The sequence below is a fragment of the Carcharhinus amblyrhynchos genome, chromosome 8 (assembly GCF_965287045.1).
Source record: "Carcharhinus amblyrhynchos chromosome 8, sCarAmb.v2.hapA, whole genome shotgun sequence".
Lineage (NCBI taxonomy): Eukaryota > Metazoa > Chordata > Chondrichthyes > Carcharhiniformes > Carcharhinidae > Carcharhinus > Carcharhinus amblyrhynchos.
This window is the reverse complement of record NC_137331.1, coordinates 43,355,772-43,369,421: the sequence shown is the minus strand read 5'-3', so window position 1 is coordinate 43,369,421 and position 13,650 is coordinate 43,355,772. Positions and strand designations below refer to the sequence as shown.

At 44.1% G+C, this 13,650-nt stretch overlaps 1 protein-coding gene across 2 annotated transcripts in view; it reads left to right on the top strand.

Annotated features, from left to right (window-relative positions):
* Window positions 1-13,044, top strand: part of emc2 (ER membrane protein complex subunit 2) — a 100,830-nt gene extending 87,786 nt beyond the window's left edge. For both annotated transcript variants that reach the window (XM_080193974.1, XM_080193975.1), the window contains exon 11: window positions 12,640-13,044. In XM_080193974.1, coding sequence (XP_080050100.1) covers window positions 12,640-12,726 — 87 coding nt within the window. In that variant the 3' untranslated portion in view covers window positions 12,727-13,044. The remainder of the gene's footprint in view (window positions 1-12,639) is intronic.
* Window positions 13,045-13,650: the final 606 nt, after the last annotated feature.

Here is a 13,650-nt window from a genome sequence, read left to right as displayed (position 1 = left end):
ATGTGGCAGCTGATCTGAGCAATGCAAGCTCCCATTAACAGCAATGTGATAATGAGCAAATAGCCTGTTTAGGTGCTGGGAGACAAATATTGGTAAGGACACTGGAGAGGACTTTCCTACTCGGCTTTGATATAGTGCTCTGGAGCTTATTGCATCGTCCGAATGACTGCATCTCCAACCATCCATTGCTTCAGTCTGGATAATGGGTTCAGGTGCCAGAAGTGGAATTCAAGTGAGATTGCTATCATGTAGACAACATCAGCACAGAATTATGTTGCTTCCATTGCTTCTTTCAGTGAGATCCTGGGCAATGCAGGATTATGACTACAAAACCAGAAAAACGGCTAGGAATTCTGCAGCGAGTAACTCATCTCCCGATTCCCCAAAGTCTGTCCACCATCTACATGGCGCACATCAGGAGTGTGATGGGATACTCCCCACCTGCCTGGATGGGTGCAGCTCAAACAACACTCGAAGCTCAACACCATCCAGGACAAAGCAGCCCTGTTTATTAGGCCTCCCCCATTCACACAAGTGACAGGTAGTGGTAGCTGTGTGTAGCAGCTACAAATTACACTGCAGCAACTCACCAAGGCTTCACCTGTGATCTCAACCACCTCAGATAAAAACAGCAGAAACGTGAGAATGCCACCATCTCCAAGTCGCTCTCCATCCTGACTTGGAAATATATCAGATCGTCAGAGGATACAGCAAGTTACAAATCGGTTGGAGACTTGGGCAGTGAAAAGACAGATGAAGTTTCAACTGGACAAGTGTGAGATCAGCATTTTGGAAGGTCCAAGGCATGTCGGAATTATACAGTAAATGGTACAACCCTTACGAGTACTGACAGGCAGAGCGATCTGGGCGTGCATGTCCACTGACCACTACAAGTGGCAAAGTAGGTGGATAAGATAGTCAAGAAGGCACACGGCAAGCTTGCCTTCATCGGTCGTGGCATTAAGTATAAAAATTAACAGGTTATGCTGCAGCTGTACAGAACCTTAGTTAGGCCTTGTTTAGAATTTAGTGAACAATTCTGGTCGCCATACTACCAGAAAGATGTGAATACTTTGAAGAGGGTACAGAAGAGGTTTACCAGAATGTTGTTTGGTCTGGGAGTTATTAGCTATGAGGAGAGTTTGGATAAACTCTTTGTTCTTACTGAAACAACGGAGGTTGAGGGGTGACCTTATAGAGGTTTACAAGATGGGATGGCACAGACAGAGTGGATAGGCTCTTTCCTAGGGTAGAAAATTCAATACTGGGGGGGGTGGGCACAGGTTTAAGGTGTGTGGGGAAAAGTTTTGATAAGATGTGTGAGGCAAGTTTTTTTTACACAGAGGGTGATGAATGTCTGGAACATGCTGCCTGGAGAAGTGGTGGAAGCAGGTACGATAGTGACATTTACGGGGCATCTAGACAAGTACATGAATAGGATGGGAAGGATACGGACTCCGTAAGTGCACACAGTTTTAGTTTAGGCAGGTATAATGATCGGCGCGGGCTCGGAAGGCTGAAGGGCCTGTTCCTGTGCTGTTTAACTCCTTCACTGTCACTGGGTCAAAATCCTGGAACAACTCCTCTAACAGCACTGTAGGTTTGCCTTCAGTATACACATTACAGTAGTTAGAGATGATTTCTCACCACCATCTTCTCAATTGCAATTAGGGATGGACAGTTAATACTGGCCTTTGCGGCAATGGTTACACCCCATGAATGAATTTAAAACATATGTGATGTGCTACCTCTCCAGAAAGAGAGACCATATGACATAAGAGCAGAATTAGGTCACTTGATCCATCGAATCTGTTCTGCCATTCAATCATGGCTGATTTTTTTTCTTATCCCCATTCTCCTGCCTTTCCCCCATAACCCCTGATCCCCTTATTAATCAAGAACCTATCTATCTCTACCTTAAAGACACTCAATGACCTGGCCTCCACAGCCTTCTGCGGCAGAGAGTTCCACAGATTCACCACTCTTTGGCTGAAGAAATTCCTCCTCATCTCTGTTTTAAAGGATCGTCTCTTTAGCCTGAGATTGTGCCCTCAAGTTCTAGTTTTTCCTACTGTCCAACTGTCCACGAGAGACCTTTTGACAAGAGACAAATAAAGACAGAATGTTGGAAAGAAATAATTGGAAAAGCAACAAATTCAAGCTCAAAAAACTGGCAAAAATACAAATAAGCAGTTCTTCGGTGATTGTGATGGAAAATATCAAGTTTCTGAGCATCCAGTCAGACTGTTTAAATTTGTTCTTCTCCCAGTGATTGATCTACTTAACCCAAATAAGTAAAATTTCAGTGAGTGTTCTGTTCTCCTGCAGTAATTGTTGTAAAGATATTCTGTCAAAGCTGATGAACGGGTGGACTGTCAAATTCTGTATTTATACAGCAGCTGAAGATTGTACAATGTTGGAAGCATTATAGTACAAATTATATTTTGCCTTGCTGCAAACGAACTCAGCTTTTGGCTGTGCCCATAATGTTCAGCATTCATTTGGTTGGATCACTTGCTCTGCAGAGGGTTAGATTTTTCCTGGTGTTTTGCCTATGGGAAGTCTGCAACCACTCGTGAGGTGAGGCAGGTGAGTGTGGGTCTACAGTGCTATAGAAATGTTAATGAAAGGGGTTTGGAGTGCTGCAGCGGTGTCCTAGCTAATTTTACTCATTTTGTGCTTGAAAGGGTCACCACAAAAAGCTAAACAGCCTTCACACTGTGAACAGTTCATTACATTATGTTTGTAGCAACTCTTTCAACTGAATTAATTTGAAATAATCGCACTCCTGCTCTTTCTCACAGCATTGCAGAATTTTCCCTTTCAAGCATTTATCCAATTCCTTTTTGAAATTTTTTTGTTCTTTCATGGGATGTGGGTGTCGCTGGCAAGGCCAACATTGTTGCCCATTCCAAATTAGCCTTGAACTGATTGGCTTGCTTGGCCATTTCAGAGGGTGAGAGTCACCTGCGTTGCTGTGGATCTGGAACCACACATAGGCCAGACCGGGTAAGGACAGCAGATTTCCTTAGTGAACCAGACGGGTTTTTACAGCAATTGATGGTTTCATTGTCACTGTTACTGATTTATCTCAATTTCGCATGTATTAATTAAATCTGAATTCCATCAGCTACCATTGTGGGATTTGAACCCATGCCTCCATTTGGGATATCCTGAGGTTGTAAATGATGCTGTAGAAATGTAAGATCTCTCTTTCTGCTAAGAAACCTCTCCTTCCACTGACCGCTTAGTTTCAGTGATAGAGAAAGGGTTTTCCTGCGTGATGCACTCGACCAGGTTCATCCAATTCATTCTTTCCTTTGTACTTCTTGGCAAGTGCTACTCACACAATCACAGAACCCCTACAGTGCAGAAAGAGACTATTCAGCCCATCAGGTCTGCACCGACCACAATCACACTTAGGCCCTACCCCCGTAACCCCATATTTCTCCCAGCTAGTCCCCCGACAATTTAGAATGGCCAATCCACCTAATCCATACATCTTTCAGACTGTGGGAGGAAACTGGAGCACCCCGAGGAAATCCACGGAGACACGGGGAGAACATGCAGACTCCGCTCGGGTAGTGACCCAAGCCGGGAATTGAACCTGAGTCCCTGGCGCTGTGAGGCAGCAGTGTTAACCACTGTGCCACCCACAATGAGCTGGGCATTAAACCTCTGCCGTTATAAAGAATTCTAAATCCAAACCATTTGTGTGTGGAATTGCTATGGAGACACAGAGTATTAATACATCAGCAGATGAAGCAGCCTCAGGAAGACGCTTAAATTCACCATTCCATCACCACCCCCCCACCTTTTCCTCACTGAATTTACCCCCTTCACTTCATGGGTAAATGCTGAACGGGGAGTGACCCATCTCAAATTGGCCAGCGCTCATTCAGGATCTGGTGCATACTCAACAAAGTCTCTGAAATGGGTTTGGGGGATTCCTGGTTAAAGAGGGCAAAGGGCACATGGAACAGCTGGCAACTGAGTAAGGTACATGTTCTATTGGAGAAATGCATGCCACGGTGGTTTTTAAAAGCTAGGCTGCAGGCTCGATGATTCAAACAAAGACGTTAACACTACAGCTGCTCAGAACAGTGGCAGCATCAGCGATGTCATGTAATCGGTCTCTTAAAGTACCCCTGTTCCACTGCAGAGCTGCTGATGAGGAAATACTGGGAATAACGTCAAGACTTTTCCTCCCTCTTCAAATCAAAGGTTCCTGACACCAATAATAGCATAAAGTTAACGATCAAAATTAGCAATGTGAACCATCAATTAACAACAGTTAATAGATGTTCTGAGGGCCTGTTGCTCTGTGTGATTGTCTGCGACCCTCAGGCGCCTGCTTTTTGCGTTTACCGCAATTTCTGCTGCCTTTGGCTTGGTTTGAACACCATCAGTGGTTGTATTAGCTGGAGTAGTGGTGTTGAAGTGTTCTCACCTCACGTACTTAGAACCCTACAGTGTAGAAAGAGGCCCTTTGGCCCATTGAGTCTGCAGCAACCACAATCCCACCCAGGCCCTACCCCGTATCCCCACACATTTTACCCACTAATCCCTCTAACCTACGTATCTCAGGACACGGGCAAATTTTTTTAGCATGGCCAGTCAACCTAACCTGCACATCTTTGGACTGTGGGAGGAAACCCACACAGACACGAGGAGAATGTGCAAACTCCACACAGACAGTGACCCGAGCCAGGAATTGAACCCAGGTCCCTGGAGCTGTGAAGCAGCAGAGTGAACCACTGCGCTACCTTGCCACCCTACGTAATATCTTCCCCAGTTGAACATAAGAACATAAGAACATAAGAAATAGGAGCAGGAGTAGGCCATCTAGCCCTTCGAGCCTGCCCCGCCATTCAATAAGATCATGGCTGATCTGTCGTGGCTCAGTTCCACTTTCCCGCCCTCTCCCCATAACCCTTAATCCCCTCTCTTATCAAGAACCCATCAACCCGCTTCTTAAAAATATTTAGCGAGGCAGCCTCCACCACTTCAACGGGCAGAGAATTCCAGAGATTCACCACCCTTTGAGTGAAGAAGTTCCTCCTCAACTCCGTTCTAAACCGCCTCCCCTTTATCTTGAGGCTGTGCCCCCTAGTCCTACTGTCTTTTTTGAGCGGGAAGAGTCTCTCCACCTCTATCCTATCCATCCCATTCATCATCTTATACGTCTCAATGAGATCTCCCCTCATTCTTCTAAACTCTAACGAGTACAAGCCTAGTTTATTCAGCCTCTCCTCATAGCTCAATCCCCTCAACTCTGCTTGTGTAGTGTTAGGTTCTCAGGAAGGCAATTCTTGGTACTAGCTGTGGAATTCTATTGAGTCTGTCTCTGGCAGATTAGTTGTTGTTTGCCAAAAGTTAATTCGCATCTCTTCTCCACATTATATCATCTTGTGTTTGCACGGTGCAGGAGACCAATCCTGTTTGTGCTGAGATGATGACAGGAATTGACTTTTCACTTGTGAAAAGTCAAGATGTGTTAGATCTTCTTGACCCTGATGAAGAATATGATGTTTCACCTTGCTCTCTCGTCATATAATCTCATCTTGTTGCTTTTTCTCAACGATTTCTCTTGTCTTGGGTGGTTTAAGCAAATCAGACAGTGTGTAATTGATGTTTAATCATGAACAAGACCAGGGAAACATGGGTTGTTGAGCATGCAGCATTTTCCCGCTGCCTCAGAAAAGCAGCCAGCATAATTAAGGACACCAAGCACCTGGACATTCTCTCTTCCACCTTCTTCCATCGGGAAATAGATACAAGAGTCTGAGGTCACATACCAACTGACTCAAGAACAGCTTCTTCCCTGCTGCTGTCAGGGTTTTGAATGGACCTACATTATATTAAGTTGATCTTTCTCTACACCCTGGCTATGACTGTAACACTACATTCTGCACCCTCTCCTTTTCTCCTCCCCTATGTATGCATGAAACAATACTTTTCACTGTATCTCAATACATATGACAAATCAAACCAAATTTCTGTACATCAGCAGGAACTGGCTCAATCGCTTAGACAATAAACTTTTCTCTCTAGTTACTTTCAACAGATGTTTCATTGTCACTACAAAGTGATGATAAAGAGTGGATCAGATGTGTCGAATCCCCTTCTTTATGTAGTTTGTAAATTCTTGCAGAATGAACTGCAGCCCCTAATTGCTCACAAGGTGTTCAGAGTAGCCTTTAAGCGTCTTGCCTAACTTTCATCCTTAACGTTTAACTTAACTGAGATCTCCTTCATTTATCCCAGCTCATCGTTGGAGACAATGGCATGTTTCTTCCAGACCTTTGGTAGATCTGCTTTGGAATCCATCCTGAGATTTTCCTCGGCCCAATTTAATCTGACCTTTCTCAGCCAGGGTCTTCCCGTTGATGTAGGATAGTTTCCTTTAACCATTTGCAAGGACAAGTCTACAGACCACTACGTGGTTTCATAAAAGTGGCCCTTCAAAGTACAGCTTTTTAACATTGTCTTCAAGAGTTTCAAGGCAGTACGCCAAAGCTTTTCTTTGTAAAAGATTTGTAGTGTCCATAAAACTGGCTCCAGTGTCCGCCTGTATTTTCACTGGCTGTCCATAAAGGAATGATCTAGTAATGGGTTGTTGCACCAGCAATAGCCGGTACGTTAGTAAGAGTTAATCTTCAAACTGTGACTTGAGACCTTTTTGCACCTTTTTCTACAGGCGGCACAATGGTTAGCACTGCTGCCTCACAATGTCGGGGACCCAGGTTCGATTCCCGGCTTACTGTCTGTACAGAGTCTGCACGTTCTCCCCCCATGTCTGCATGGGTTTCCTCGGCTGCTTCGGTTTCTTCCCACAGTCCGAAAGACGTGCTGGTTAGGATGAATTGGCCGTGCTAAATTCTCCCTCAGTGTACCCAAACAGGCACTGGAGTGTGGTGCCTAGAGGATTTTCACAGTAGCTTCACTGCAGTGTTAATTTAGGCCTACTTGTGACATGAATAAATACACTTTAAACCTTACCACATGGATACTTTTTCCCTTTCTTGGCTTTCTGTTTGATGCGTTCAGCTTTTGCTTTTGTGCATCTCCCTCACTCTTTTTATAAATAGTGTTGTGGATCTCTTCCATCTTAGAATGAGAGAAACATAAGAACATAAGAACATAAGAAATAGGAGCAGGAGTAGGCCATCTAGCCCTTCGAGCCTGCCCCGCCATTCAATAAGATCATGGCTGATCTGTTGTGGCTCAGTTCCACTTTCCCGCCCTCTCCCCATAACCCTTAATCCCCTCTCTTATCAAGAACCCATCAACCCGCTTCTTAAAAATATTTAGCGAGGCAGCCTCCACCACTTCAACGGGCAGAGAATTCCAGAGATTCACCACCCTTTGAGTGAAGAAGTTCCTCCTCAACTCCGTTCTAAACCGCCTCCCCTTTATCTTGAGGCCGTGCCCCCTAGTCCTACTGTCTTTTTTGAGCGGGAAGAGTCTCTCCACCTCTATCCTATCCATCCCATTCATCATCTTATACGTCTCAATGAGATCTCCCCTCATTCTTCTAAACTCTAACGAGTACAAGCCTAGTTTATTCAGCCTCTCCTCATAGCTCAATCCCCTCAACTCCGGTATCAGCCTAGTAAACCTCCTCTGCACTCCCTCCAGGGCCAAAATATCCTTGCGCAGGTGCGGCGCCCAAAACTGCACACAGTACTCCAGCTGCGGCCTCACCAATGCCCTATACAGCTGCAGCAAGACCTCCCTACTTTTATATTCAATCCCCCTCGCTATGAAGGCCAGCATCCCATTTGCCTTCCTGACCACCTGCTGCACCTGCAAGCTGGGTTTTTGCGACTCATGCACAAGGACCCCGAGGTCCCTTTGCACCGTCGCCTGCTGCAGTTTTTTGCCACGTAAGTAATAGTCCTTCCTACCATTCTTCCTACCTGTTTAACATGTCTTCTGAGAAAAGGCACCTCTGAGAGTGCAGCACTCCCCTGGAACATCGGCCTTGATTTGCAAACTTGAGTCTCGAGTGTGGCTCAAACTCTGTCAGCTGACTCAGAAGTTAGAATGCAAAAGGACAACGTGAATTGCGCATGGATGTGAATCTTTTGGTGATATGAAGATCCAGATATTGGGATTTAGATGATGTCCATAAACTGGTTCATCTCGCTTAGAATATTCCTATGAGTTGGTAAATCATGATGCTCTTTTCTAAATGAGCCAAATTTCAGACACATTTTAGGGCAGAAGAACTCTGTTTCTACGCGCTAATCCCTCTAACCTTGCATCTCAGGACATTAAGGGGCAATTTAGCATGGCCAGTCAACCTAACTTGCGCATCTTTGGACTGTGGGAGGAAACCGGAGCACCTGGAGGAAACCCACGCAGACACGAGGAGAATGTGCAAACTCCACACAGACAGTCACCCAAGCCAGAAATTGAACCCAGGTCCCTGGAGCTGTGCAGCAGCAGTGCTAACCATTGCGCTACTGTACCGCTCACAAATTGAACACTTGACACACTGCCAAATGTGATGTAACTGACCTAATAAATCATAGAAGACTGTGTTCTAAATTAGGCCTCAGTGGTGTTCAGCTGTATGCTATAATTTTTGAAACAGCTGTGTGTGCACATGTGCACGCACGCACATGCGTGTGTTATGTGTCATTGGGTATGTTTGATTTATTATTATCACATGCATTAGTATACAGTGAAAAGTATTGTTTCTTGTGCGCTTTATGGACAAAGCGCACAGTACCATTCATAGAGATGGAAAGGAGAGAGTGCAGAATGTAGTGTTACAGTCATAGCTAGGGTACGGAGAAAGATCAACTTAATACGAGGTAGGTCCATTCAAAGGTCTTTGGTAGGAGGGCTCACTATTGATACTTGCAGGTAGAATTCCGTCTTGGCAATCTTCAGTTCAATTACATAAAGTTACAAAAATGCAAATGAAGTCTGCTGTCACTTCAGTAATTGTATGGAAGTAAAATAATGACCAAAACTTATAATTACTTTATAAAAGAAAAAAACAAAAATATGCTGCAGTGTTTGGTACCAGTATTGAATTATTAAACACTTAACATATTATTAAATAACTGACTTTTTGGAAGAGGGAGTCACATCCAGACAGATCTTAGAAGCTTCAGCACGGGGTGGCACAGTGGTTAGCGCTGCTGCCTCACAGCATCAGGGACTCGGGCTTGATTCCCGGCTTGGGTCACCGTCTGTGTGGAGTTTGCACATTCTCCCCAAGTCTGCATGGGTTTCCTCCTGGTGCTCCAGTTTCCTCCCATAGTTTAAAGGATGTGTGGGATTAGGTGGATTGTCCATGCTAATTTAGCCCTTAGTGTCAGGGGGACTAGCTAGGGTAAAACGCCTGGGGTTATGGGGGTAGGGCCTGGGTGGGATTGTGGTTGGTGCAGTCTCGATGGGCTGTATGGCCTCCTGCACTGTAGGATTGTATGAAAAGGAGGCTATTCAGCCCATTGTGCATAGGCCAGCTCTTTAGTCCTTCTTCCCTTCCCTTATTCCATTGTCTTGCACATGTTTCCTTTTCAAGTATTTAACTGGATCCCATTTGAAGCGTATGCTTGCATCTCCTTCCCTTTCATAACTCATTGTTTTAAATCATTTGTCACCATTTAAAATCTGTCGCTCATTTCTGGACTCTCTTGGCAATGGAAACAGTTACAAAAGATAAAGTATTGCTGATTTTGAAACTCTGAAATACAAGTAGAAAATGCCAGAGAAATCCCAAGGGCCTGGCAGGATCTACAGAGAGAGAAAACAGGAGTTAAAGTTTCAGGTGTGTGACAGAATTGGTCTCCTGGTTGTGTGTCTCAGTAAATAAAAAGAAGTGTACTGAGCCCTTGTGGGTTGCGATTTTGTGAGGGAGGGGTTCTGTTGAGTTTAGGATCGAGTAGTTGTGAGCAGCTGTCAGTCTTTCACTCCCGTAAGATAAAACCTCAGGAGCTGATGATTCTCAGATAATGCAAGTGTAGAAATCTTAAACTGCTCAACCTACCAGATTCTCCTGTAAAGGATTATTCCTGTCTCAGTTACAATGAAAGGGAGCATCAACACCTTTCAGTGCCTAGTTTGTCTTCATTACACCACATCATTAACCATTCCTCCCTCCGATGCCCCGAGTAGTTTCCGCACTAGATTTCAATCCGTTTAGCAGCTACAGCAGAGCTATTTTCTGTTTCTAAAAAAAAATAAAAATTTACTGCCTTTCCATTCATTGTTGAGAATGTTGATGCCGCTGGCAGGTCAGGCAGTTGATGCCTGTCCTAGGGTGCCTACTTTCCCTACGAACCTATCACTGATGGCATCAATTTGATCAAAGTCAACAGCTTGCTAATGTACTTCTGAAGGTAGTTAAGTCAGTCACACTGGTGCGTGACTGGAGTTGTAGGCTTAGACAGGTGAAGATGCCAGCTTCCCTGGACATGAATTAATCTTTTTAAAGTTTATTTGTTAGTGTCACAGTAAGTTTACATTAACACTGCAATGAAGTTACTGTGAAAATCCCCTTGTCGCCACACTCTGGTGCCTGTTCGGGTACACTGAGGGAGAATTTAGCATGGCCAATGCACCTAACCAGCACGTCTTTCAGACTGAGAGAATACCAGAGCACCCGGAAGAAACCCACGCAGACACGGGAAAACGTGCAAACTCCACGTAGATAGTGACCCAACCCGGGAATTGAACCTGAGTCCCTGGTGCTGTGAGACAGCAGTGCTAAGCACTGCGCCACCATGAATCTTTGAAAGAATGCGTAGAAAAAGAAAAACAGTAAAAGTAACTTTTGTAAAAAAAATTCTAAAATAAACAAATGAAAAGGGACAGATGCAAATAATGCTGGTTTCAGTGAACAATTAAACATTTTTAATGTACTTCATCTTTCTGCACCTGAAGGTTGAAAAGATGGTTGTAATAATACATATTTAATATTCTGCATGTAAATGCGAGGAAAAGAGAGACAGATGTTTTGGAAGTTTTTACTTTGCTGTAGATTCTGTTTTAATGTAATTTGTGTCTGGTATTACATCACATTATTGAGAGCTTCTTAACTGCTCAGTCCACCATACTCTGTGCAAAAAAAATAAATAAATCTCTTAACACAAAATGTCAAGTGTCTGTGTCAACACAGACATTTAATACCAATGGATTAAGTTTAGGAGCGCAGCCAAGATTGTTTTTTTTAAACTGACGGCAGAGTGAGCTTGCTAACTAAATCCTCTGCAGCTTTTTTACTCTCTCTCTGTCTCTGCCCACCAGTGTTTTCCCAAGCTTAAAACCAGTGCGTGAGCTTGGGGATGTGAATGCCCGTAATTTCAGGGGACAGTCATATGAACAAGTGTTTTAAACACAGTGACTACATTAGACAGCCCGAGTGCGATAGAGGCGCTTGGTAAGTGTCCAAAGAGCAGCAGCCAGACTTTGGAAATTTAATTAAAAATCCACTCCTGTGGTCCATGGGTGCTTAACATTTGAGTACAATTTAGAATTAAATTTGATGACACATTGATGGATGGCAAGTGCTTCAAACAAAGTGATGAGCTTTAGTGAACCAAGTCTTTCTTTATCTCTGTTGCTGCCTCTGTTCAGTGGGGCTGGTCAGAGAGAGAGCAAACTGTTGGGTGATTGACATCAGAAGTGTCAACGTGTTCCTCTTCACCTTATTATCAGAATAGATGTATATTTCAGGAATTAACATTAACCTTGCCCACTCTTCCCCTCCCCGCTAAATACCTCCATTCTCAAATGGACAGAAACCAGTTGCTTAGACGTTTTGAGTGCAAATTGAGGACACATTTACACTGAAGTTTATTGGAAAGTGTTGTGTTGAGAAGGTGTCACTTAAGTTCAAGTGAAGTCTCAAGTTCAATCTTTTTTTTTGAAAGCTGTGTTAGACATTATTTCAGTGGTTGGAGCAGTGATTTTGGTGATCGGATTTATCAACTCAATGCCATAAATCCAAGAAGTAGTGCCACTCTGCATCTACACTTAATTAGAACATTAAATACAGGAGTCGGGATATCTTGTTGAAGTGGTACAAGACATTGATACGGCCACACTTGGAATACTGTGTGCAATTCTAGTCACCCTATTCTAGTAAGGATATTATTAAACTAGAAAGAGTGTGAAAAGATTTACTAGGATGCTACTGGGACTTGATAGTTTGAGTTATAAGGAGAGGCTGGATAGACTGGAACTTTTTTCCCTGGAGCGTAGGAGGCTTGGGGTGATCTTATAGAGGCCTACAAAATAATGAGGGGCATGGATCAGGTAGATAGTCAATATCTTTTCCCAAAGATAGAGGAGTCTAAAGCTTGAGGGCATAGGTTTAAGGTGAGAGAGGAGAGATACAAAAAGATCCAGAGGGGCACTGTTTTCAGTGTCTGGAACAAGCTGCCAGAGGCAGTAGTAAAGATGGATACAATTTTGTCTTTTAAAAAGCATTTCGACAATTACATGGGTAAGATGGATATAGAGGGATATGAGTCAAATGCAGGCAATTGGGATTAGCTTAAGGTTTTTTAAAAAAAAAGACAGCATGGACAAGTTGAGCTGAAGAGCCTGTTTCCATGCTGTAAACCTCTATGACTCTATAACACTATAACACTAATTCCTCCTCTTGACTTCCAGCTTGCAGGCCGCAGCAGGAAGGAGACCAAGTACTCACTCAAAGTTGTGGAAGATATGCTGGAAGCGTTGCAGATCACGCAGTCATGAAATCATGGTGCTACACTGGATCAGGTGCAGTCGAACCTGCTGCCTCAGCACACTTTTGGGATCTCTGTCTCCTTTCTCTCTCCTCCTCCACCCCACCCACCCCCTGCATTGTTGGTGATACCAACTTGGCTGCTGGACTTTGTCAGATTGATTCAGCGTTTGCCTGTGTGTGGGACTGCTGCTTCACATCAGAGACACTCAGCTGACATTCACTCAGAGACTGCTGGTGGCTTGTAACGTTTGAGTAATTATTAAAGGAAATATTTATGATTTTATGGAAAAAGCACATTCACAAAATAAAATGTTTCACCAGAGTCACTGGTGAGCTTCGAGTATCTCCCTCATTGATAGAAATACCCCAACTCAAAGTTGCAGCTCGAAGGATGGTTAATGTTGAGTCTGTGGCATAGCTATGCAAACTTTGCAAACTGTGTTTTCCATTTACATAAGAACATAAGAAATAGGAGCAGGAGTAGGCCATCTAGCCCTTCGAGCCTGCCCCGCCATTCAATAAGATCATGGCTGATCTGTTGTGGCTCAGTTCCACTTTCCCGCCCTCTCCCCATAACCCTTAATCCCCTCTCTTATCAAGAACCCATCAACCCGCTTCTTAAAAATATTTAGCGAGGCAGCCTCCACCACTTCAACGGGCAGAGAATTCCAGAGATTCACCACCCTTTGAGTGAAGAAGTTCCTCCTCAACTCCGTTCTAAACCGCCTCCCCCTTATCTTGAGGCTGTGCCCCCTAGTCCTACTGTCTTTTTTGAGCGGGAAGAGTCTCTCCACCTCTATCCTATCCATCCCATTCATCATCTTATACGTCTCAATGAGATCTCCCCTCATTCTTCTAAACTCTAACGAGTACAAGCCTAGTTTATTCAGCCTCTCCTCATAGCTCAATCCCCTCAACTCCGGTATCAGCCT